The sequence below is a fragment of the Oncorhynchus keta genome, chromosome 17 (assembly GCF_023373465.1).
Source record: "Oncorhynchus keta strain PuntledgeMale-10-30-2019 chromosome 17, Oket_V2, whole genome shotgun sequence".
Lineage (NCBI taxonomy): Eukaryota > Metazoa > Chordata > Actinopteri > Salmoniformes > Salmonidae > Oncorhynchus > Oncorhynchus keta.
The window spans coordinates 3,618,866-3,641,446 of NC_068437.1; the positions used below are offsets into that span (position 1 = coordinate 3,618,866).

The window sequence follows — 22,581 nt, forward strand, 5'->3', positions numbered from 1 at the left end:
AGTTTCAGCACGTCTACCAACATGTCAGGCAAACAGTGAGAAGTGTCACTCAGGCAGTACTACACCCCTGCAATCTGTTGAACCCAACGAGCACTTGAAGCGCACCTAGCCTAGCACACCTAGCCTAGCGCACCTAGCCTAGCGCACCTAGCCTAGCGCACCTAGCCTAGCGCACCTCGATCAAATTTGGTCATGCAGCAATGAGAGAAAAATTTGGGAAGATTTGGCCAAGGAAAAAGTTCTGGTTGGTGTCAGGAATTGTTAAACAGTTAGGAAGGGAGGTTGAGTGAAGTAACAGCAAACATTATGTTGAATGAGCAACTAATGAGCATGGCCGGAGAGCCTCACAAGTTTGACAAAATTACCTTATCTTTCAGTCTAATGTGGCTATTTACTTTCTTTTGTAGCTCTTGATCAGAAGCAAGCTTTTTGAAAGTAGTTAGGCCTAACTGTCCTCTCCAAGTTTAGCTGGAATTTAAGTCAAAAAGGATTAGAACATTTTTATTGGTTGACGATAGGCCTATGACATTGGCTTACATCTCGTCTGGCACTGCGCAGAATATCAGATCTCAACAACGATTGGAGAATGTTTAAGCTCACCAGTAGAATACCACATCCGTATGATATACACTCAATGGTCAGTTTATTAGGTACACCCATCTGGTACCGGGTAGGACCCCCCTGTAGCCATAATGCGATGCACCTGGTCAGCAACAATGTTTCAAGGAAACCTAAGGTGTGCCAGGAAAACATTCTCCACACCATTACACCACCAGCCTGTACCATTGACAACAAAAGCAGTAAGGGGCAATGGACTCAAATTCTGACTGCAATCAGCATGACACAACAGGAACTGGGATCTGTCAGACCAGGCAATGTTCCCCCCTCAACTGTCCAGCGTTGGTGATCACGTGCCCACTGGAGTCACTTCTTCTTGTTTTTAGCTGATAGGAGTGGAACCCGGTGAGGTCGTCTGCTGCCATTGCCCATCCGTGACAAGGACAGATGAGTTGTGTGTTCTGAGATGCCGTTTTGCACACCACTGTTGTACTGCGGCGTTATTTTTCTGTTTGTGGCACGCCGATTAGCTTGCGCGATTCTCTTGCCATTCTCCTTCGACCTCTTTCATCAACGAGCTGCCGCCGACTGGATGTTTTTTTGTTTGTCGCGCCATTCTCTGTAAACTACGGAAGTCCAGAGAGTACATGTGAATTACAAATCTATTCCTTCAATATGTCGTGATCACAACTTATTTATCTCTTGATCACGACATAACAAAAGTTGTTTTGTCGGGATCACAAGAACATTTTCTCATGGTCACAACATAAATAGTTGTTTTGAACGAGCTCATGAGATAAACTCTATAAATAAGAGTGGACATATTGATGATAGATTGGCTGAGGCGGCAGCACGTGTTTTTAGCGATTGCTACACTAAAAATGATGGGACATTTCATGCTAACGTAATGCTTTCATGTGTGTCTGGTGCTCATTATCAGTTTATAACTTTGAATATTAGCAAGCTAAATGACCCGTACCTTGATTTAAGAGCTCTTGTGGCATCTAAGCCCTTGAAAGAAATGTACCATCCCTTAGTGTAGCAATCAATAAAAACACATACGCTGTCGTCTCAGTTGTCTTTCTTGGCACTGGAAAAACATTGTCTAGAGACCTGCCGCTAATGCAAAGAAACTACCCATACATGTTTTTTTTGTTGGTATTTGTTATTTTCGAGCAAAATAGTTACAAGTATTGCATTTATGACTTTTGCTCCATATTGCCAAGCTCTAGCACTTACCCCAAAAATGATTTATCAGCGATGTATTTTTTATTGCAAAAGATGAGTCAATATATCACTAAGGATTTTTTTTCATTTTGTGATACTGGTCCGCTACCCACATGGTGGCCCTCTGTAACTCAATTGGTAGACCATGGCACATGCAGCTTAAAAATGGAGAAAGCCTCAATGGAGCCGCCTGTGCTGTCACAGACACCACAATGGCACAGATACAAAGAGGGCACCTCCAAATATCTCAATTGTGTTCATTGTTTCAGTTGTAACCGTCCATTTTGGTTTGGATAACTTGTACTTTTTTTTTTTCTTCTAGAATCTCCAGCTAACAAATGTACATCCCAGCAAACATATATTTTAGTCCCAAAAATATATTAGATGTTCGGTAGTGACACTTCTTAAAAACACATGAAGACAATGCAGGCAGACAGACTACTCACCATGTGACCATGCTTGAGAGGGGTACAATCCCATCACCTGGTGATATTGGTAGGGGTGTGGCTTGAGGAACATCCATTCTACAGTCTTTTAATGTGTATGTTTCGGTAGTAACATCAAAAGGTGGGACAGCATTTAATTTTTTTTTTTTTATGATGTTTAAAATTGAACAAAACTACCAATTCGATCAGTATCTTTCATTGTAATAACAGAACAACTCAAGATTTTCTATTGAAATAATCGTGTTTAAAGATTAAAATATAATATTACAACATTTTGCTCAACCCCCATGGGCAAATAAGAGCTCAAATGTAGCAAGTTTGTGGTTTGTGTATTGTAGTGTAGTGGTGGTTTCCATACATCTAAGATTTTTTGATTGAGTATTTATGAATATGCTGCTTACTAATGTGCTATGAAGTCCTTATGTCGTTATCCTTTGAATTAAGTTTAAACCGAGAATTCTTGGTATTTTCAACATTATCTCCCATGTTGTATCATTGGACTTGAAATAAACTCTGACCTTTTGCCGCGCTTCTGAGAAGGAGTTGCCATATTTTTCTTGTAGATAGCGGTAGTCAAAGTTTGGGAAGGGTGAGGGTGCAGGAAAGGTTCCAGACTTCCATAACTTCCAGAGGTTGACTCCTGCCACCGCCAACAACAGGAGGAACCCAGCCACGAACACCCCTACCTCCCATTCGGGGGGAGCTCGGACCACTGAGGGAAAATAACATTTGTTTGTTAAATTATGTCCACTATTTACTGTAACGTATCATCAAACAAGAAGTGCTTGATAAAACCTTTAACACTATAAATTCATAACACAATGAGTGTCATTTGATGACTTCGTACCAACAAAAACAGCATTCTCATTTGCACCTAAAAACACATTTCACATCTTCGACTTGAAAGAACCATTATCAACTGTTACTGCCGTCTCTCTCTTAAGAAAAATGACTTATTATGAATGCCCAAAGCGGACAGTTTCACCTTGCCTTTTCAAAGCAGCAAGTAGGCAAATTATGGAATTTCTTGGTCTTTTTAACGTGTCAAAGCCTTGTTTAAGTGTTCTTATGAAGGGTTGGCTTAAGGACACACACAAACAGACTGAATCGGTGGCTCTGCTGTGTGTGACCAAGCAGCATAAAACATCAGAATGGATGGGGAATCGTGGGGCCACGCACACACACAGACTCACCGCTGATATGGTAGTCCGATATGTCCTTGCCCTGTGCTGAGGACATTGTACAGCCACCAGCCTAAAAACAGAAGAACACTAGTTTGTTCTTTGTTGAATGCACCAGTCTATAATGCATTATGAATGCATTATAAGGGCTTCCGTTACATACATATTGCACTATACGCATAAGCATAAACATTACAAGAGTAATCAGTATAAGCAATCATAAGTGCTCCTTATATCATCCTTTATAAGTGCATATAAAGGCGAGAAGTGATTTTGTAACGGATTACATAGAGACGCTTCGTCACTCAAAGTGCATTGAACATTCATAACAGTTCACAGCTCCCTTATGTCATCCTTTATAAATGCACAAATACCATAATTGCATTCCTAAGTCATTATTGGTGATTTGTCATATATAATACAATAGTTTATTAATGTTAATATTAATTAATACTTTAAAAACATGAATAAATATTTGTGTCTCCTTGTGCCAGCATATAAATAAAGAAAATACTTATGTATGCCTTCATAATACAGTAAAACATTCAAAGTGAAAGTAACAGCTAAAGAGTGCTCTATTGATTACAGTGTATCGAACTGGTTATTGTCCAGAAGCCTGTATTACAATGTTGAGCATGACATCAGCTTGATCTTGCCATAAGCACTCATAACAACCAATTTACTGATCATGACACATGCAGATGCTGTGTTTGGTTAGCATGCACATAACGACACTAGATCCTTTAAGACAGATGAGAGAAGTTTTAATATTGGATATCGACAGAGCGTGTCTTTCAAGGTAAAGTACAACACAATATTTTTGTATCGCAATGTCAGCACAAGCAAATGTGCGGGTGTTAATATCTCCGTGTTGATTCTAGCGGGCTTAACACCAAAGGGGGATTCAAATTGACACCACATGAGGTGAATTACATGACGTTTCATTTGAATCGCAGGGGAATCATCAACGTGTTGAGTTAAGGTCCATTTACTCTCTCAGAATGAAAAAGACATCATATTTCCCAGCAGGCTTCGTTGCAGGTTGCTTTTTAGAATAGTTTGTTTTAATATCTATGTTCCTGCATGCACATTGATTCATACATTAAACTAATCCAATCTGTAATTGGTTGGATTTATTTCATTTATCAATCTTCCCTATCTTGGCAGTCTTTTTAACTGCAGTTGCGGGTGATTAACAGTTCCAATTGTTGAATCCATAGGATTCCATAGGAATTATATAACACTTTGCAAGCCAGCATAATGTGACTTGCCGGTGTGGCCTGTAAACCAGGAGTTTCAGAACACTGTGTTAGAGTGGTCCTTCTGTAGCTCAGTTGGTAGAGCATGGCGCTTGTAACGCCAGGGTAGTGGGTTCGATTCCCGGGACCACCCATACGTAGAATGTATGCACACATGACTGTAAGTCGCTTTGGATAAAAGCGTCTGCTAAATGGCATATATTATTATATATTATTAGAGTAATACTAGGCTGTCGAAGTATGGTATTGTGATTTTTTTAAATATATATATATATTGTCATAAATAATGTAATTTGGCACTCCTTGGTGAAGAAAACAGGACTGCACTCCCAGGTACTGGTACCTCTAAAATTCACACAAAAGAAACCCTCAAAAATAATATGCAAATAAGGCTTTACACACTACAGTGTTAAAACAACACTCAAAAACAAGTTATCGTAAAACACCACGTTTTAATTCCCAAACACTGAGAAAGTGTAACAGCATCAGCTCTAATAAAGTGTTCGACCCAACACTCTTGGGGTTTTAGTTTATCAACACTTTGAAAACTGTTCGTTTAACACAGGTTTCTCCAACCCTGGTCCTGGAGAGCTGCCCTCCTGTAGGTTTTTACGCCAACCCCAGTTGTAACTAACCTGATTCAGCTTGTCAGCTAGCTAATTATTAGAGTCAGGTGTGCTCTCCGGGAACAGGGTCGGAGACGCCCTGGTTTAACACTATTTAAGATGGGCACATAATTTCTAAGAAAGTGTTCAATGTAACACGGTGGGTGTTCAAATTCAGATCGCAAATTTGCTGTGCAGTAAAACAGCAAAAAATGTCAGCCTCAGTATGAGTCATTCACCCACCCACCATCCCCCCCCCCTCTTTGGAAGCTCCCTGCAACTCCGTCTAGACTGAGGCTTAAACTTACGGTATGTTTCCCAGTCGAAACTGTTCACACATATATTACGACGGCATCTTTAGAAGTTTTTGTTAGTTTTGGTCTTTGGCAGGTTTTTTGGGGGGGGCTGTTCATGCACGCAATTTTTTTTTCTTCTTTTAGCAAGTTGAAGTTCGGTAGCTGAAATCTACACCCCTTTCAGCGGTGGTTGGTCAACAGTACTACTCCTAGTAGGAGTAGGAACATTCAGTGTGTGTTGTTGTTCAACAGAAGACGACTAGTTGTCATGCACATTTTTTTCACTTGGGAAATACTGCACCAAACATCTGCACCAAAAATGTCAAAATGTATTACAGATGTATTGATTAATTGCTATTATTTTGAGGAAGCGTATACTGGCTATGTTGTTGTCTCGAGAGGGACAAAGAGTAATATTTCTTGTTTTTCAAGCGAAGGTCTTCTAAGGGAGTATGTGAGCACAGGCGTTCGCTTCCCCTAGCCGAGTTCTGCTAGAAGCAAACCCAACCTATGTATGCGGACGCCTTTAGAGTAACCAGGAACATTACACTAATGACATAGAAGGGGGGGATGAGGAGGTCGGGGAGAAATCACTCAATTCTGCTGAGTGATTTGTAAATGCAGGGCAGCCCAAGTAAATAATTAAATTGGCTGGCGCAGTGCAGGCGAATGACAGATGCTGAAATGTCATTAGTAGGGTCCTACTGTAGCACAGAGAGTGGGCGATGGGGGGGGGGGGCTCTGCTAAACTTGCCTCTGGCGGCTGTGAAGATTACAGCCTGTCTCTCTCATCTATAGTCGGACTTTTCCTTATCCCTCCCTCCCTTCATAAAGGTGAATGGTTCCTGCAAAGGTAGCCTGGGTTTGCTTAAGCACAAACTGATGTGGACTTAGTTCAGGCTAGTGGAAGCTTCCTTTCACAAGGGAGAGGGAGAACAGAGGGGGAGAGAGAGGGAAATAATGATACAGATAGAGGGACTGAGAAAGTGAGCATCAGAAAGCAAGAGACAAAAAGCTGTGCGGGCTAAAAACCTCCATTCTCCTTAGTGAACCCTTCTGAGTGAGACAGAGAGACAAGGAAGACAAGGTCTCCACACATTGTCATTTGTTGCTGTGTATTGGTAGGCATATATTGAATTTCAATTGCCAGGGTCAAGCCCAATGAAAAATGGATTGGAATAATAACTATTGATTCCAGTGATTGACACCCAACATGATAGTGATTAAGTACTGCAGTCTGGGTTTTTCTCCAAACCAAGAGGTATCAGGGCTTTGCTGTAGAGGGCATTTTGCTAAACTAATGACCAAAGAGAATTTAAATAAAGAGGCATTGAAAACTGCTTCTCCAATAGAAATCCCCGGTCATGCATGTCATAGCAACGTTAGCTTGCATAGTTCATGAACAGAAACACATAATTGGGTCTAACTGTCGGGTCGAACTCTGCATGTGCAGGCCGTCAAATCAAAGGCACTCCTTCGATATTAAGTTATTTTTGACGAAAATGAAAACGAGTTAAGTTTGTCACTTTCACAAGGCAGTAGTAATGAGATTTTCAGCAACTAAATAGATTGGCTTGTATCTAGGTTTTGCGTTTAAAAAAACCATCATGTGCTATGATGAAACTGGCTCTCATGAGGACCGCAGAGTTATCTCTGCTGCAGAGGATAAGTTCATTAGAGTTACCAGCCTCAGAAATAGCACAAATAAATACTTCAGAGTTCAAGTAACAGACACATCTCAACATCAACTGTTCAGAGGAGACTGTGTGAATCAAGCCTTCATGGTTGAATTGCTGCAAGGAAAACACTACTAAAGGACACCAATAATAAGAAGAGACTTGCTTGTGCCAAGCAATGGACATTAAACCGGTGGAGAACTGTCCTTTTAGATTTCTAGTTCCAACCGCTGTGTCTTTCTGAGACGTAGTGTAGGTGAATGGATGATCTCTGCGTGTGTGGTTCCCACCGTGAAGCATGGAGGAGGTGTGATGGTGCTTTGCTGGTGACACTGTTAGTGATTTATTAAGAATTCAAGGGACACTTAAACAGCATGGCTTCCACTGCATTCTGCAGCGATTCACCAGCCCATCTGGTTTGCGCTTAGTGGGACTATCATTTGTTTTACAACAGGACAATGACCAAACATACCTCCAGGCTGTGTAAGGGCTATTTGACCAAGAAGGAAAGTGATGAAGTGCTGCATCAGATGACTTGGCTTCCACAATCACCTGACCTCAACCCAATTGAGATGGTTTGGGATGAGTTGGACCGCAGAGGGAAGGAAAAGCAGCTAACAAGTGCTCAGCATATGTGGAAACTCCTTCAAGACTGCTGGAAAAGCATTCCAGGTGAAGCTGGTTGAGAGAATGCCAAGCGTGTGCAAAGCTGTCATCAGGACAAAGGGTGGCTACTTTAAAGAATATAAAATACATTTTGATTTGTTTATCACTTTTTTGGTTACTACATGACTCCATATGTGTTATTTCATAGGGCTGATGTCTTCACTATTATTCTAAAATGTAGAAAATAGTTTTAAAAAATAAAGAAAAACCCTTGAATGAGTAGGTGTGTCCAAACTCTTGACTGGTACTCTTCATATCGTGGGCATAATAATGACATAAGAGGTCATAAACATTAATGACAAACGATGTCTAACCTAACACGGTAGTTGGTTCGTGCCTAGCTGCTCTGTTCAATTCCACTAACATCCGCTGTCATGACTGTTTATAACATCTATTATCAGGATTACAGCATATGGCTGCCTCAGACGAGAGGCCATGTCAGTGGCCGATCGACCCGATCCAGTCACAAACTAAACAATCCCCCTACTCGGACTGACAGATATTACAACAGTCCTATGCCTTACTTTATGAGACTGCTTAAAGCTGTAATCCTTAATGGTGAAACTGCCATATCTGTTACTGACATTGTTTGACATCATTGCACGTGCCACAGAACACCAGAATATGTACTGCATATTTTTCACCTGTGCTTCGTCAACAAAACATAAACAACGGCCGTGGGACGGACAGTGGCGTTGTTTCCGCTAATGCGGTTTCCATGGTAAACACTGCTTGACTGTTATATTGTATACTACATCTCAAATACCATTAACTTCAATATTTTGTGTTTTACTTACTTACATAGGCCTATGTATGCTGTAATTCAGTTTTTGCTGTAAAAGTGTACAATTTAAATAATGTATAACTATAAATTTGTAATTTGATGTTTCAAGTAGTATTATTTTACGTTAGTTTATCAATCCATAGCTGAAACAATATCAAGCTGGTGAAAAATAACTATATATTAGTTCCTAATATTCCTCGAAGCAAATATCAATGAATAATACTAAATTAAGCAGATGGTGCCAAGCAGAAATATGGCGAAAACTCTGGACAGATTATTCTGAATGAATCAATGACTCTACTGTCGATGAAAAGGATAACATTTCGACTCAGAGACAGAAAGCAAGCTTGTTGTGGAAACACCCTCCCTGTGGAGTTGTGTGACACTGCAGCCTCCACAGTGCCTACAGAGAACAAGAGCACAGCCGGTGTGTGTGTGTGTGTGTGTGTGTGTGTGTGTGTGTGTGTGTGTGTGTGTGTGTGTGTGTGTGTGTGTGTGTGTGTGTGTGTGTGTGTGTGTGTGTGTGTGTGTGTGCGTGTGTGAGAGAGAGAGATTATCTGCGTGTGTGTGAGAGAGAGATACTCTGCGTGTGTGTGTGTGTGAGAGAGAGATACTCTGCGTGTGTGTGAGAGAGAGAGAGAGAGAGAGAGAGAGAGAGAGAGAGAGAGAGACTCTGCGTGTGTGTGTGTGTGTGTGTGTGTGTGTGTGTGTGTGTGTGTGTGTGTGTGTGTGTGTGTGTGTGTGTGTGTGTGTGTGTGTGTGTGTGTGTGTGTGTGTGTGTGTGTGTGTGTGTGTGTGTGATCGAGAGATAGACTGAGTGTGTGTGTGAGAGAGACTGTGTGTGTATCCTGTTAGCACTTCTGCTGTGTTGGCTCTCATAAAGAGCTTCATGATTGGCTCCTCTGTGTCTTTGCAGGGGAGACCACACAGCGCATGGGCAAACACACACAGTACACACTAGTCAGTCAGCCCTTCTGTTAACTGGAGAGCCCTGGCACTATCAAAGACAATCTGCTGTCAACAACAAAAACTGCAGAGTGTGTGTGTACTAAATGTGTGCTTATCTGTACAAATGTACAAGAACAGGACCCGGTGTGCTACCCCTACTGAAGAAAATGTGAAAATGTGTACTAATTCCCTAAAACACCATTGATCAAATATAATGGATGCAGTGCTGCGAGAGAGAGAGAGAGACAGAGAGAGAGAGAGACAGAGAGAAGGGTGGGGATCAAGAAAGAGAGAACGATCACAGCAAGTGTGCTTTTGTCAGCTTCTCTCTCTCTTCTTTCTTGCCAGATGGGGAGAAGGGGAGAGGGAGATCAAGAAAGAGAGAACGATCACAGCAAGTGTGCTTTCATTAGCTTCTCTCTCTCTTCTTTCTCGCCGGCTTCGGTACAACTAATAAATCAACTTTGCTTTTAATCTCGCGCAATGAGTCATAATAAAAATTAACTGCATCGCTGCCACAGTGCCTGGGAATAGGGAATAAACTATCCTAGTGTGGCGGTAATTCCGGCTTGCCTCTGCCACGCCACATTCGCTTCAGTTGCCAGATATAGGCTGGGTTTCTGTACAGCACATTGAGATATCAGGTGATGTAAGAAGGGCTTTATAAATACATTTGATTTTGATATAGTTTCCTTCCCCGGCACATTTGACAGCTTTTCCCCTGTGCTTTTAACTAAAAGCTAGCTGGCGCAGGGCTTTTGAAACGTCAGAGGATGGGAGAATCTTGAAACTGTGGCCTCCCCCTCACAGTGAATCACCAGCTCAATCAATCAAGGTGAAAACACAACTCCCCTTCTTCCGCTGACACTTGCATCCCTTGAGACTTAGCAGGGAACACTATGGAAATGCAATCTATTATTACCGTTGGGGAACACTTTAGTTATTGCTTAAGCCCCAAACTGAAGCCAATAAGGACTGCCTATAGTCCAAATAGCTGCATAAACATCTATAACTACAGTGCCTTCAGAAAGTATTCATACCCCTTGACTTATTCCACATTTTGTTGTTACAGCCTGAATAAAACATGTATTATTCTACACACAATACCCCATAATGACAAAGTGAAAACATGTTTTTAGAAATGTTTTCCAAATCTATTGAAAATGAAATACCGAAATATCTAATTTACATACACTACCGTTCAAAAGTTTGGGGTCACTTAGAAATGTACTTGTTTTTCAAAGAAAAACACACTTTTTGTCCATTAAAATAACATCATATTGATAAGAAAGACAGTGTAGACATTGTTAATGCTGTAAATGACTATTGTAGCTGGAAATGGCTGATGTTTAATGGAATATCTACATAGGAGTACAGAGGCCCATTATCAGCAACCATCACTCCTGTGTTCCAATGGCACGTTGTGTTAGCTAATCCAAGTTTATAATTTTAAACAGGCTAATTGATCATTAGAAAACCTTTTTGCAATTATGTTAGAACAGCTGAAAACTGTTGTTCTGATTAAAGAAGCAATAAAACTGGCCATCTTTATACTAGTTGAGTATCTGGAGCATCAGCATTTGTGGGTTCGATTACAGGCTCAAAATGGACAGAAACAAAGACCTTTCTTCTGAAACTCGTCAGTCTATTCTTGTTCTGAGAACTGAAGATCTCGTACAACGCTGTGTAATACTCCCTTCACAGAACAGTGCAAACTGGCCCTAACCAGAATAGAAAGAAGTGGGAGGCCCTGGTGCACATCTGAGCAAGAGGACAAGTACATTAGTGTGTCTAGTTTGAGAAACAGACGCCTCACAAGCCCTCAACTGGCAGCTTCATTAAATAGTACCCGCAATACACCAGTCTCAACATCAACAGTGAAGAGGCGACTCCGGGATGCTGACCTTCTATGCAGATTTGCCAAGAAAAAGCTGTGTCTCAGACTTGCCAATAAAAAGAAAAGATGGGCAAAAGAACACAGGCACCGGACAGAGGCAGCTGTGGGTCTTTCGGGGTAAGTCTCTAAGAGCTTTGCACACCTGGGTTGTACAATTTTTGCACATTATTCTATTTTATTTTCAGCTCTGTTAAGTTGGTTGTTGATCATTTTAAAGTCTTGCCGCCAATTTAAGTCAAAACAGTAACTAGGCCACTCAGGAACATTCAATGTCGTCTTGGTAAATAACTCCAGTATATATTTGGACTTGTGTTTAATAATAATAATAATAATAATAATATATGCCATTTAGCAGACGCTTTTATCCAAAGCGACTTACAGCCATGTGTGCATACATTCTACGTATGGGTGGTCCCGGGAATCGAACCCACTACCCTGGCGTTACAAGCGCCATGCTCTACCAACTGAGCTACAGAAGGACCACAGTTTAAGGTTATTAACCTGCTGAAAGGTGAATTTGTCTCCAAGTGTCTGTTGGAAAGCAGACAACCAGATTTTCTTCAGGATTTTGCCCCCGTGTTTAGCTCTATTCCAATCATACCCATAACATGCTGCAGCCACCACTATGCTTGAAAATATGAAGAGTGGTACTCAGTGATGTGTTGTATTGGATTTGCCCCAAACACAAGGCTTTGTATTCAGGACATGAAGTTAATTTAATTGCCATTGTTTACAGTTTTACTTAATTTTTTTAAATGTATTTTTTATTTTACCCCTTTTTCTCCCCAATTTCGTGGGATCCAATTGTTAGTAGCTACTATCTTGTCTCATCGCTACAACTCCCGTACGGGCTCGGGAGAGAAAGTCATACAAAAGTCATACGTCCTCCGATACACAACCCAACCAAGCCGCACTGCTTCTTAACACAGCGCGCATCCAACCCAGCCGCACCAATGTGTCGGAGGAAACACCGTGCGCCTGGCAACCTTGGTTGTGTCCTAATGCAAACAGGATGTTTTGGAATATTTTTTATTCTACACAGGATTCCTTCTTTTTTACTAGCTACTCTGTCCAGCTCCAGTCCAGGAACAGAGAGCTTGGAACAGATCCTCACGGGAGTGTGTGGGTGTTAAATCAATGGTCGAGCAGACAGGAGTAGCAGGCCTATTCCTTGAGGCCCCAACAAACAATTCTGTAAAGGTCTCATACCAGAGCAGAGGCAAGGACAGGTTGTGACAATGATAAAGTATATATTTTTTTCAAGTGATTTTGATAAGCAGTTCCGAAGCCATTATTTGAGCAGATTGGAGTTTATTACATTTTGTTCAATCTTGTGCTGAAGAGCCCACGCACAGTCAATTTCTATAGGTTGTTATGGAGTGGGTTGTTGGGTACAATATATGACTCAAGTCTATTTTCTATCAACAAACAATCCCAACTTTTCAGCATGGTAGCATGCTCTGACCGAGATTGTGGTTCTGAAAGAACAGCTTCCGATGTGTCACTCGATTACTTTTCACAAAAAGCCCCAAGGTTTGCCAAAGTATGTCGTCTGGTCTTTGGCGTACCGGCGCAAATAGCGTAACCCGCAATACACGCCCTAACCACCCGCGACCAGCGAGTACATGAAACATCCTTCATTCTTCCTTAACTAGCTTCAAATGGTGTGCCTCCAGAAGAAAGAAAACACAGGGAAAATATGTGTAGTCTTAATAAAACAATTTCCACCACCAGAAATTGCACTGCAGAGCATGTACCTCTAGGTACCCGGAATTGTTAGATACCACTGTGAATTGTTAGATACTACTGCACTGTCGGAGCTAGGAACACAAGCATTTCGTCACAGCTGCAATAACATCTGCTAAATATGTGTATGTGACCAATAACATTGTTTTTGATTTGATTTGCTAGGGTGGCAAATACATTGTGTACAGCATTCAGCCAATCAGGTTGCACCAGTCTGTTGTTTACCCCCATTTAATCGCGTTAATTAAGGAGGAAAACGACGCCTTTGAAGCCTGATAGGAGGATGTTTTACGTACAAACTGGTTGCAGGTAGAGGAAATAAACAATGTCAGGAAGAAGTACGCCCTCTATGGGTTTTGGCACAAACATAAGCTTTAATGTGAATGTTCGTTTGTGGCCTCAACACTTAATATATATTTTCCCTTACGAAAACATATTGCAATCCGAGTGCAGTATAACTACAACTGCAATTGGAGTGCAGTACACTAAAAGTTATTAGGCAATTACTGAGACCGCAGTTACTGGACTTTTAATGCAGTTTCAAAACGGCAGTCTTCTTTTGTAAGGATTAGTAGCCTATGTGGGCTATAGCATTTACAATATGTTGCTAGTGACCAGTCCAATTATGCTGTTACCCACTCCACGCCATTATAATACTTATTCATAATGCTACTATATTTACATTGCATGGACCAGCTTCATGGAGAAGCTGTCACTGTCTGCGATGCAAATCAATGTTTCAAGGCGATTGTTGCTTAGAGAATGGAATTACATTTAATCTACTCATAAAGGCTTAATGCTACACAATTAATATAATTGTTCTTCTTATTGACAATAACAACTCAATCCATGCAGAACTAGAGGTTAGACATAATGAGACAAAAAAAGTGTCTCCTTACACTCGGCATATGGCGCTTCATAGAACAAGGGTTTGCATATTCGAGCACACAAACATGAACTAAAGTAGATTAATTTTATGGAAGACTAGCGTTGGTCTTACCTTGGAGTTTTATTTTGGTGCAAGGGGGAAGGGGGGTACAACTCCACCGCTCTCCCTTCAGTTTACTCGCCGCTCTCCATCGCAACGCACAGGTGCCTGTCTTTCCGGGGTAAAACGTGATGGAGATTCACCCCTGTTCAGCGCATCCGCTCGACTAATTGTATTGAAATCATTCAACGAGGGGCCCTTCCCACTCGAGATGCATGCGATGCGAGGTCCTGAGGAGACAGTCGCTATAGAAGCATTTCTATGAGAACGTTCCCCCCTCGACTGCAGAGGTAGCCTAGTCACACCCCTGCAATGCAACTTCCAGCACTTGACCAGAATACACCGGAGCGCTCAATACAAAGAATATAGATACGGCGTTATTTTCTTATGCAACGGACATAATTTCAGAAGCTCACGATACCATACACATGTATACACTGAGTGTACAAAACAATAAGAACACCTGCTCTTTCCATGACATAGACTGACCAGGTGAATCCAGGTGAAAACTATGATCCCTTATTGATGTCACTTGTTAAATCCACTTCAATCAGTGTAGATGAAGGGGAGGAGACAGGTTAAAGAAGGATTTTTTTAGCCTGGGGATATGGATTGTGTGTGTGTGCCATTCAGAGTGTGAATGGGTATGTGCCAGGCACGGGTTTGTGTCAAAAACTGCAACACTGCTAGGTTTTTCACACTCAGAAGTTTCTGTGTGTATCAAGAATGTTCCACCACCCAAACGGTATCCAGCCAACTTGACACAACTGTGGGAAGCATTGGAGTCAACATGGGCCAGCATCGCCATTGAACACTTTCAACATATTGTAGAGTCCATGCCCCGACAAATTCAGGCTGTTCTGACAGCAAAAGGGGTGGGTGCAACGGAGTCCAATAGGATGGCACACAATTGGCCCAACGTTGTCCGGGTTAGGGTTTGGCCGTCATTGTAAATAAGAATTTGTTCTTAACTGACGTACCTAGTTAAATAAAGGTTAAATAAAAAACCTTAATATCAGAAGGTGCTCCTAATGTTTGGTGTACTCAGTCAGTGTATATCTCATCATCTACTGCAGTATTTCCCAAATCCAGTCCTCGAGTACCCCGACAGTACATATTTTTGTTGTGGCCCCGGAAAAACACACCTGATTCTACTGGTCAACTAATCATCAAGCCATTGGCAAGTTGAATCAGATGTTTTTCGACAACAACAATGTATGCTGTTGGGGGTACTCGAGAACCAGAGTTGGGAAACACATCTCTATTGTAATAGCCTATTCCAACACACTATTGGGCGATTCTATTAATGTATGCGTTTGTGGGTGGGTGGTAGAGAGAGAGAGAGACTGGCAATTTAATTAACCCAATAGATTTAATGAAATGCATTGTTTCTAATGACAAGTATAGCACAATGTATGTAATTTTACTACTTAGGCTACTTTCATCTAAGACTCTCATACTGCTTTGCCAAAATGCACCTGTTGTAGGCTACTTCATGCCAACAAACCACATAAAACGAATTGAATAAGGGAAGAGAGATGGAAGTGTCACACAGGGCTGAAAATCACAGCCGAGTATGCCCACATAATCTTCAAATTATGACATTGATTTCACAGTAGCAATGATCCCTTTCACCTGTCAATCATGCAGAAGATAATGTATAGCCTGTGATCTCTACATTGACCATTGCAGCCTATATACTCATATCCCGAACAACCATCACATGGTGTCCAGTTTAGTTATTCTATAGTATACCTGTAGGCTATGACATAAGCAAACTAGAATTTGCCACTCAAGGCTACAGCAGTAAGATGATCGTATCTAGTATGTGAGAAAACGTGTAACTTGTAAAAAGTCCATGTAGCATATTAAAAATCCAAGTTGGCTGGACTTGAAATTGGAAAATTGTTGAGATGACATGGTCCTTCTGTAGCTCAGTTGGTAGAGCATGGCGCTTGTAACGCCAGGGTAGTGGGTTCGATTCCCGGGACCACCCATACGTAGAATGTATGCACACATGACTGTAAGTCGCTTTGGATAAAAGCGTCTGCTAAATGGCATATATTATTATTTATTATTATTATATTCCACCAACCCAATTACTTTTGCTTGGTGTGAGTTGAAATTGAAAAACAATGTTGAGTGAACTTAAATAATAAAGTTTGCCTTTGCAACACAAATAGCTGAGTACATCACAAAAGAGAATTTGATTTGACTCGCAATATGAAATACTGTCTAGGCTTAAATACATGTCTCATTAACATATTACCCAGTGTGCCTTTCAGAAAGTTGTCAATTTAAGACAATTTACGTGCCAGGGACCAGTTAACAACTGAAATGTATTTCAGAGGCCAAAATAAGATGCATAAAACCAGATATAGCAAAAAAGTTAGTGGATTTGTTGTAACCATTGAGATTGTTTTACTTGTTTATCTGGTCTGTGGCTGGTCAGATTTGAAATATGCTACTGTCTGGTACATTAATTGGATCATGACTGAACCTGGAAAGGAGTCAAAGGGTAGAACATTAACATAATTGTCTCAAAACACACACACACACACACACACACACACACACACACACACACACACACACACACACACACACACACACACACACACACACACACACACACACACACACATAAATACATATATACAAATATATACAAAAATATAAATATATATATACACACACAAACACAAACAAACATATATATACACACACACATATATACAGTGCCTTGCGAAAGTATTCGGCCCCCTTGAACTTTGCAACCTTTTGTCACATTTCAGGCTTCAAACATAAAGATATAAAACTGTATTTTTTTGTGAAGAATCAACAACAAGTGGGACACAATCATGAAGTGGAACGACATTTATTGGATATTTCAAACTTTTTTAACAAATCAAAAACTGAAAAATTGGGCGTGCAAAATTATTATCCCAGCAGCAGGACCGCTACCTCCGCCTTTGTGCAAGGAGGAGCACTGCCAGAGCCCTGCAAAATTGCGTTTTGCCCTGGGTTCCTCCTAATGCAAAACAATGCTAGACCTCATGTGGCTGGAGTGTGTCAGCAGTTCCTGCAAGAGGAAGGCATTGATGCTATGGACTGGCCCACCCGTTCCCCAGACCTGAATCCAATTGAGCACATCTGGGACATCATGTCTCACTCCATCCACAAACGCCACGTTGCACCACAGACTGTCCAGGAGTTGGCGGATACTTTATTCCAGGTCTGGGAGGAGATCCCTCAGGAGACCATATAGCCTATAGTGTGATTTTCCACTTTAATTTTGAGTGTGACTCCAAATCCTGACCTCCATGGGTTGATAAATTTGATTTCCATTGATCATTTTTGTGTGATTTTGTTGTCAGCACATTCAACTACTTAAAGAAAAAAGTATTTAATAAGAATATTTAATTCATTCAGATCTAGGATGTGTTATTTTAGTGTTCCCTTTATTTTTTTGAGCAGTGTATATACACACACACACACACACACACACACACACACACACACACACACACACACACACACACACACACACACATATACACACATATAAATATATACACACACAAATATATACGCACACATATATATACACATATCAAATCAAATCAGCTGATATCTCAAAGTGCTGTACAGAAACCCAGCCTAAAACCCCAAACAGCAAGCAATGCAGGTGTAGAAGCATGGTGGCTAGAAAAAACTCCCTAGAAAGGCCAAAACCTAGGAAGAAACCTAGAGAGGTACCAGGCTATGAGGGGTGGCCAGTCCTCTTCTGGCTGTGCCGGGTGGAGATTATAACAGAACATGGCCAAGATGTTCAAATGTTCATAAATGACCAGCATGGTCAAATAATAATAATCACAGGCAGAACAGTTGAAACTGGAGCAGCAGCACAGCCAGGTGGACTGGGGACAGCAAGGAGTCATCATGTCAGGTAGTCCTGAGGCATGGTCCTAGGGCTCAGGTCCTCCGAGAGAGAGAAAGAAAGAGAAAAAGAGAGAATTAGAGAGAGCACACTTAAATTCACACAGGACACCGAATAAGACAGGAGAAGTACTCCAGATATAACAAACTGACCCTAGCCCCCCGACACATAAACTACTGCAGGATAAATACTGGAGGCTGAGACAGGAGGGGTCAGGAGACACTGTGGCCCCATCCGAGGACAGCCCCGGACAGGGCCAAACAGGAAGGATATGACCCCACACTTTGCCAAAGCACAGCCCCCACACCACTAGAGGGATATCTTCAACCACCAACTTACCATCCTGAGACAAGGCCGAGTATAGCCCACAAAGATCTTCGCCACGGCACAACCCAAGGGGGGGAGCCAACCCAGACAGGAAGATCACATCAGTGACTCAACCCACTCAAGTGACGCACCCCTCCCAGGGACAGTATGAAAGAGCCCCAGTAAGCCAGTAACTCAGACCCTGTAATAGGGTTAGAGGCAGAGATTCCCAGTGGAAAGAGGGGAACCGGCCAGGCAGAGACAGCAAGGGCGGTTTGTTGCTCCAGAGCCTTTCCGTTCACCTTCCCACTCCTGGGCCAGACGACACTCAATCATATGACCCACTAAAGAGATGAGTCTTCAGTAAAGACTTAAAGGTTGAGACCGAATTTGCATCTTTTACATGGGTAGGCAGACCGTTCCATAAAAATTGAGCTCTATAGGAGAAAGCCCTAACTCCAGCTGTTTGCTTAGAAATTCTAGGGACAATTAGGAGGCCTGCGTCTTGTGACCTTAGCATACGTGTAGGTATGTACGGCAGGACCAAATCAGAGAGATAGGTAGGAGCAAGCCCATGTAATGCTTTGTAGGTTAGCAGTAAAACCTTGAAATCAGCCCTTGCCTTGACAGGAAGCCAGTGTAGGGAGTAATATGATCAAATTATTTGGTTCGAGTCAGGATTCTAGCAGCCGTATTTAGCACTAACTGAAGTTTATTTAGTGCTTTATCCGGGTAGCCAGAAAGTAGAGCATTGCAGTCGTCTAACCGAGAAGTGACAAAAGCATGGATTAATTTTTCTGCATCATTTTTGGACGGAATGTTTCTGATTTTTGCAATGTTACGTCGATGGAAAAAAACTGTCCTTGAAATGGTCTTGATATGTTCTTCAAAAGAGAGATCAGGGTCCAGAGTAACGCCGAGGTCCTTCACAGTTTTATTTGAGACGACTGTACAACCATTAAGATTAATTGTCAGATTCAACAGAAGATCTCTTTGTTTCTTGGGACGTAGAACAAACATCTCGGTTTTGTCCGAGTTTAAAAGTAAAAAGTTTGCAGCCATCCACTTCCTTATGTCTGAAACACATGCTTCTAGTGAGGGCAATTTTGGGGCTTCACCATGTTTCATTGAAATGTACAGCTGTGTCATCCGCATAGCAGTGAAAGTTAACATTATGTTTTCGATTGACATCCCCAAGAGGTAAAATATATAGTGAAAACAATAGTGGTCCTAAAACGGAACCTTGAGGAACACCGAAATTTACAGTTGATTTGTCAGAGGACAAACCATTCAGAGATACAAACTGATATTTTTCTGACAGATAAGATCTAAACCAGGCCAGAACTTGTCCGTGTAGACCAATTTGGGTTTCCAATCTCTCCAAAAGAATGTGGTGATCGATGGTATCAAAAGCAGCACTAAGGTCTAGGGAGCACGAGGACAGATGCAGAGCCTCGGTCTGATGCCATTAAAAGGTAATTTACCACCTTCACAAGTGCAGTCTCAGTGCTATGATGGGGTCTAAAACCAGACTGAAGCATTTCGTATACATTGTTTGTCTTCAGGAAGGCAGTGAGTTGCTGCGCAACAGCCTTTTCTAAAAATTTTGAGAGGAATGGAAGATTCGATATAGGCCGATAGTTTTTTTATATTTTCTGGGTCAAGGTTTGGCTTTTTCAAGAGAGGCTTTATTACTGCCACTTTTAGTGAGTTTGGTACACATCCGGTGGATAGAGAGCCGTTTATTATGTTCAACATAGGAGGGCCAAGCACAGGAAGCAGCTCTTTCAGTAGTTTAGTTGGAATAGGGTCCAGTATGCAGCTTGAAGGTTTAGAGGCCATGATTATTTTCATCATTGTGTCAAGAGATATAGTACTAAAACACTTGAGCGTCTCTCTTGATCCTAGGTCCTGGCAGAGTTGTGCAGACTCAGGACAACTGAGCTTTGAAGAAATACGCAGATTTAAAGAGGAGTCCGTAATTTGCTTTCTAATAATCATGATCTTTTCCTCAAAGAAGTTATATATATATATATATATATATATATATATATATATATATATATATATATATATATATACACACACATATATACATATACACACACATACACATGTAACGGATGTGAAACGGCTAGCTTAGTTAGCGGTGCGCGCTAAATAGCGTTCAATCGGTGACGTCACTTGCTCTGAGACCTTGAAGTAGTAGTTCCCCTTGCTCTGCAAGGGCCGTGGCTTTTGTGGGAGCGATGGGTGACGATGCTTCTCACCCCCCTTAAAAGATTTAGATGCACTATTGTAAAGTGGCTGTTCCACTGGATGTCATAAGGTGAATGCACCAATTTGTAAGTCGCTCTGGATAAGAGCGTCTGCTAAATGACTTAAATGTAAATGTAAATGATGCTTCGTGGTGACTGTTGTTGATGTGGGCAGAGGGTTCCTGGTTCGCGCCGGGTATGGGCGAGGGGACGGTCTAAAGTTATACTGTTACACACACACAAACACATATATATATACAGTATATATATACACACATAAATATACATGTATATACACACACACATACACACACATATATATATATACACACACAGTTGAATTCGGAAGTTTACATATATCTTAGCCAAATACATTTCAACTCAGTTTCACAATTCCGGACATTGAGTCAGAGTAAAAATGTCCTGTCTTAGTTTGAATCACCAGTTTATATTAAGAATGTGAAATGTCAGAATAATAGTTGAGAGAATGATTTAATTTCTTTCATCACATTCCCAGTGGGTCAGAAGTTTACGTACACTCAGTTAGTATTTGGTAGCATTGCCTTTAAATTGTTCAACTTGGGTCAAACATTTCAGGTAGCCTTCCACAAGCTTCCCACAATAAGTTGGGTGAATTTTGGCCCATACCTCATGACAGAGCTGGTGTACCTGAGACAGGTTTGTAGGCCTCCTTGCACCCACAGGCTTTTTCAGTTCTGCCCACAAATTTTCTATAGGATTGAGGTCAGGGCTTTGTGATTTTGTTGTCCTTATGCCATTTTGCCACAACTTTGGAAGTATGCTTGGGGTCATTGTCCATTTGGAAGACCCATTTTGCGACCAAGCTTTAACTTCCTGACTGATGTCTTGAGATGTTGCTTCAATATATCCACATAATTTTCTCTCCTCATGATGCCTTCTATTTTGGAAAGCACAACAGTCCCACCTGCAGCAAAGCACCCCCAGAACATGATGCTGCCACCCCCGTGCTTCACGGTTGGGATGTTGTTCTTCAGCTTGTAAGCTCCCTCTTTTTCCTCCAAACAAAACAATGGTCATTATGGCCAAACAGTTGTTTTTGTTTCATCACACCAGAGGACATTTCTCCAAAAAGTACAATCTTTGTCCCCGTGTGCAGTTGCAAACCGTAGTCTGGCTTTTTCATGGCGGTTTTGGAGCAGTGGCTTCTTCCTTGCTGAGCAGCCTTTCAGGTTATGTCGATATAGGACTCGTTTTACTGTGGATATAGATACTTTTTTACCTGTTTCCTCCAGCATCTTCACAAGGTCCTTTGCTGTTGTTCTGGGATTGATTTGTACTTTTCGCACCAAGTACGTTCATCTCTAAAAGACAGAACACGTCTCCTTCCTGAGCGGTATGATGGCTGCGTGGTCCCATGGTGTTTGGAAATTGCTCACAAGGATGAACCAGACTTGTGGAGGTCTACAATTGTTTTCCTGAGGTCTTAGCTGATTTCTTTTGATTTTCCCATGATGTCAAGCAAAAAGGCACTGGGTTTGAAGGTAGGCCTTGAAATACAACCACAGGTACACCTCCAATTGACTCAAATGATGTAATTTAGCCTGTAATTTAGCCTATCAGAAGCTTCTAAAGCCATGACATTAATTTTCTGGAATTTTCCAAGCTGTTTAAAGGCACAGTCAACTTAGTGTATGTGCACTTCTGGAATTGTGATACAGTGAAATATAAGTGAAATAATCTGTCTGTTAACAATTGTTGGACAAATGACTTGTGTCATGCACAAAGTAGATGTCCTAACCGAGTTGCCAAGACTATAGT

General features: G+C 41.4%; 1 protein-coding gene across 1 annotated transcript in view; it reads right to left on the bottom strand.

Moving 5' to 3' along the window:
- Window positions 1-14,808, bottom strand: part of syt12 (synaptotagmin XII) — a 37,922-nt gene extending 23,114 nt beyond the window's left edge. Inside the window, exons 1-3 of the mRNA XM_035790407.2 lie at window positions 14,290-14,808; window positions 3,425-3,485; window positions 2,750-2,943 (exon numbers count right to left, since the gene is read on the bottom strand). Coding sequence (XP_035646300.1) covers window positions 2,750-2,943; window positions 3,425-3,470 — 240 coding nt within the window. The 5' untranslated portion in view covers window positions 3,471-3,485; window positions 14,290-14,808. The remainder of the gene's footprint in view (window positions 1-2,749; window positions 2,944-3,424; window positions 3,486-14,289) is intronic.
- Between the last annotated feature and the right edge of the window lie 7,773 nt (window positions 14,809-22,581).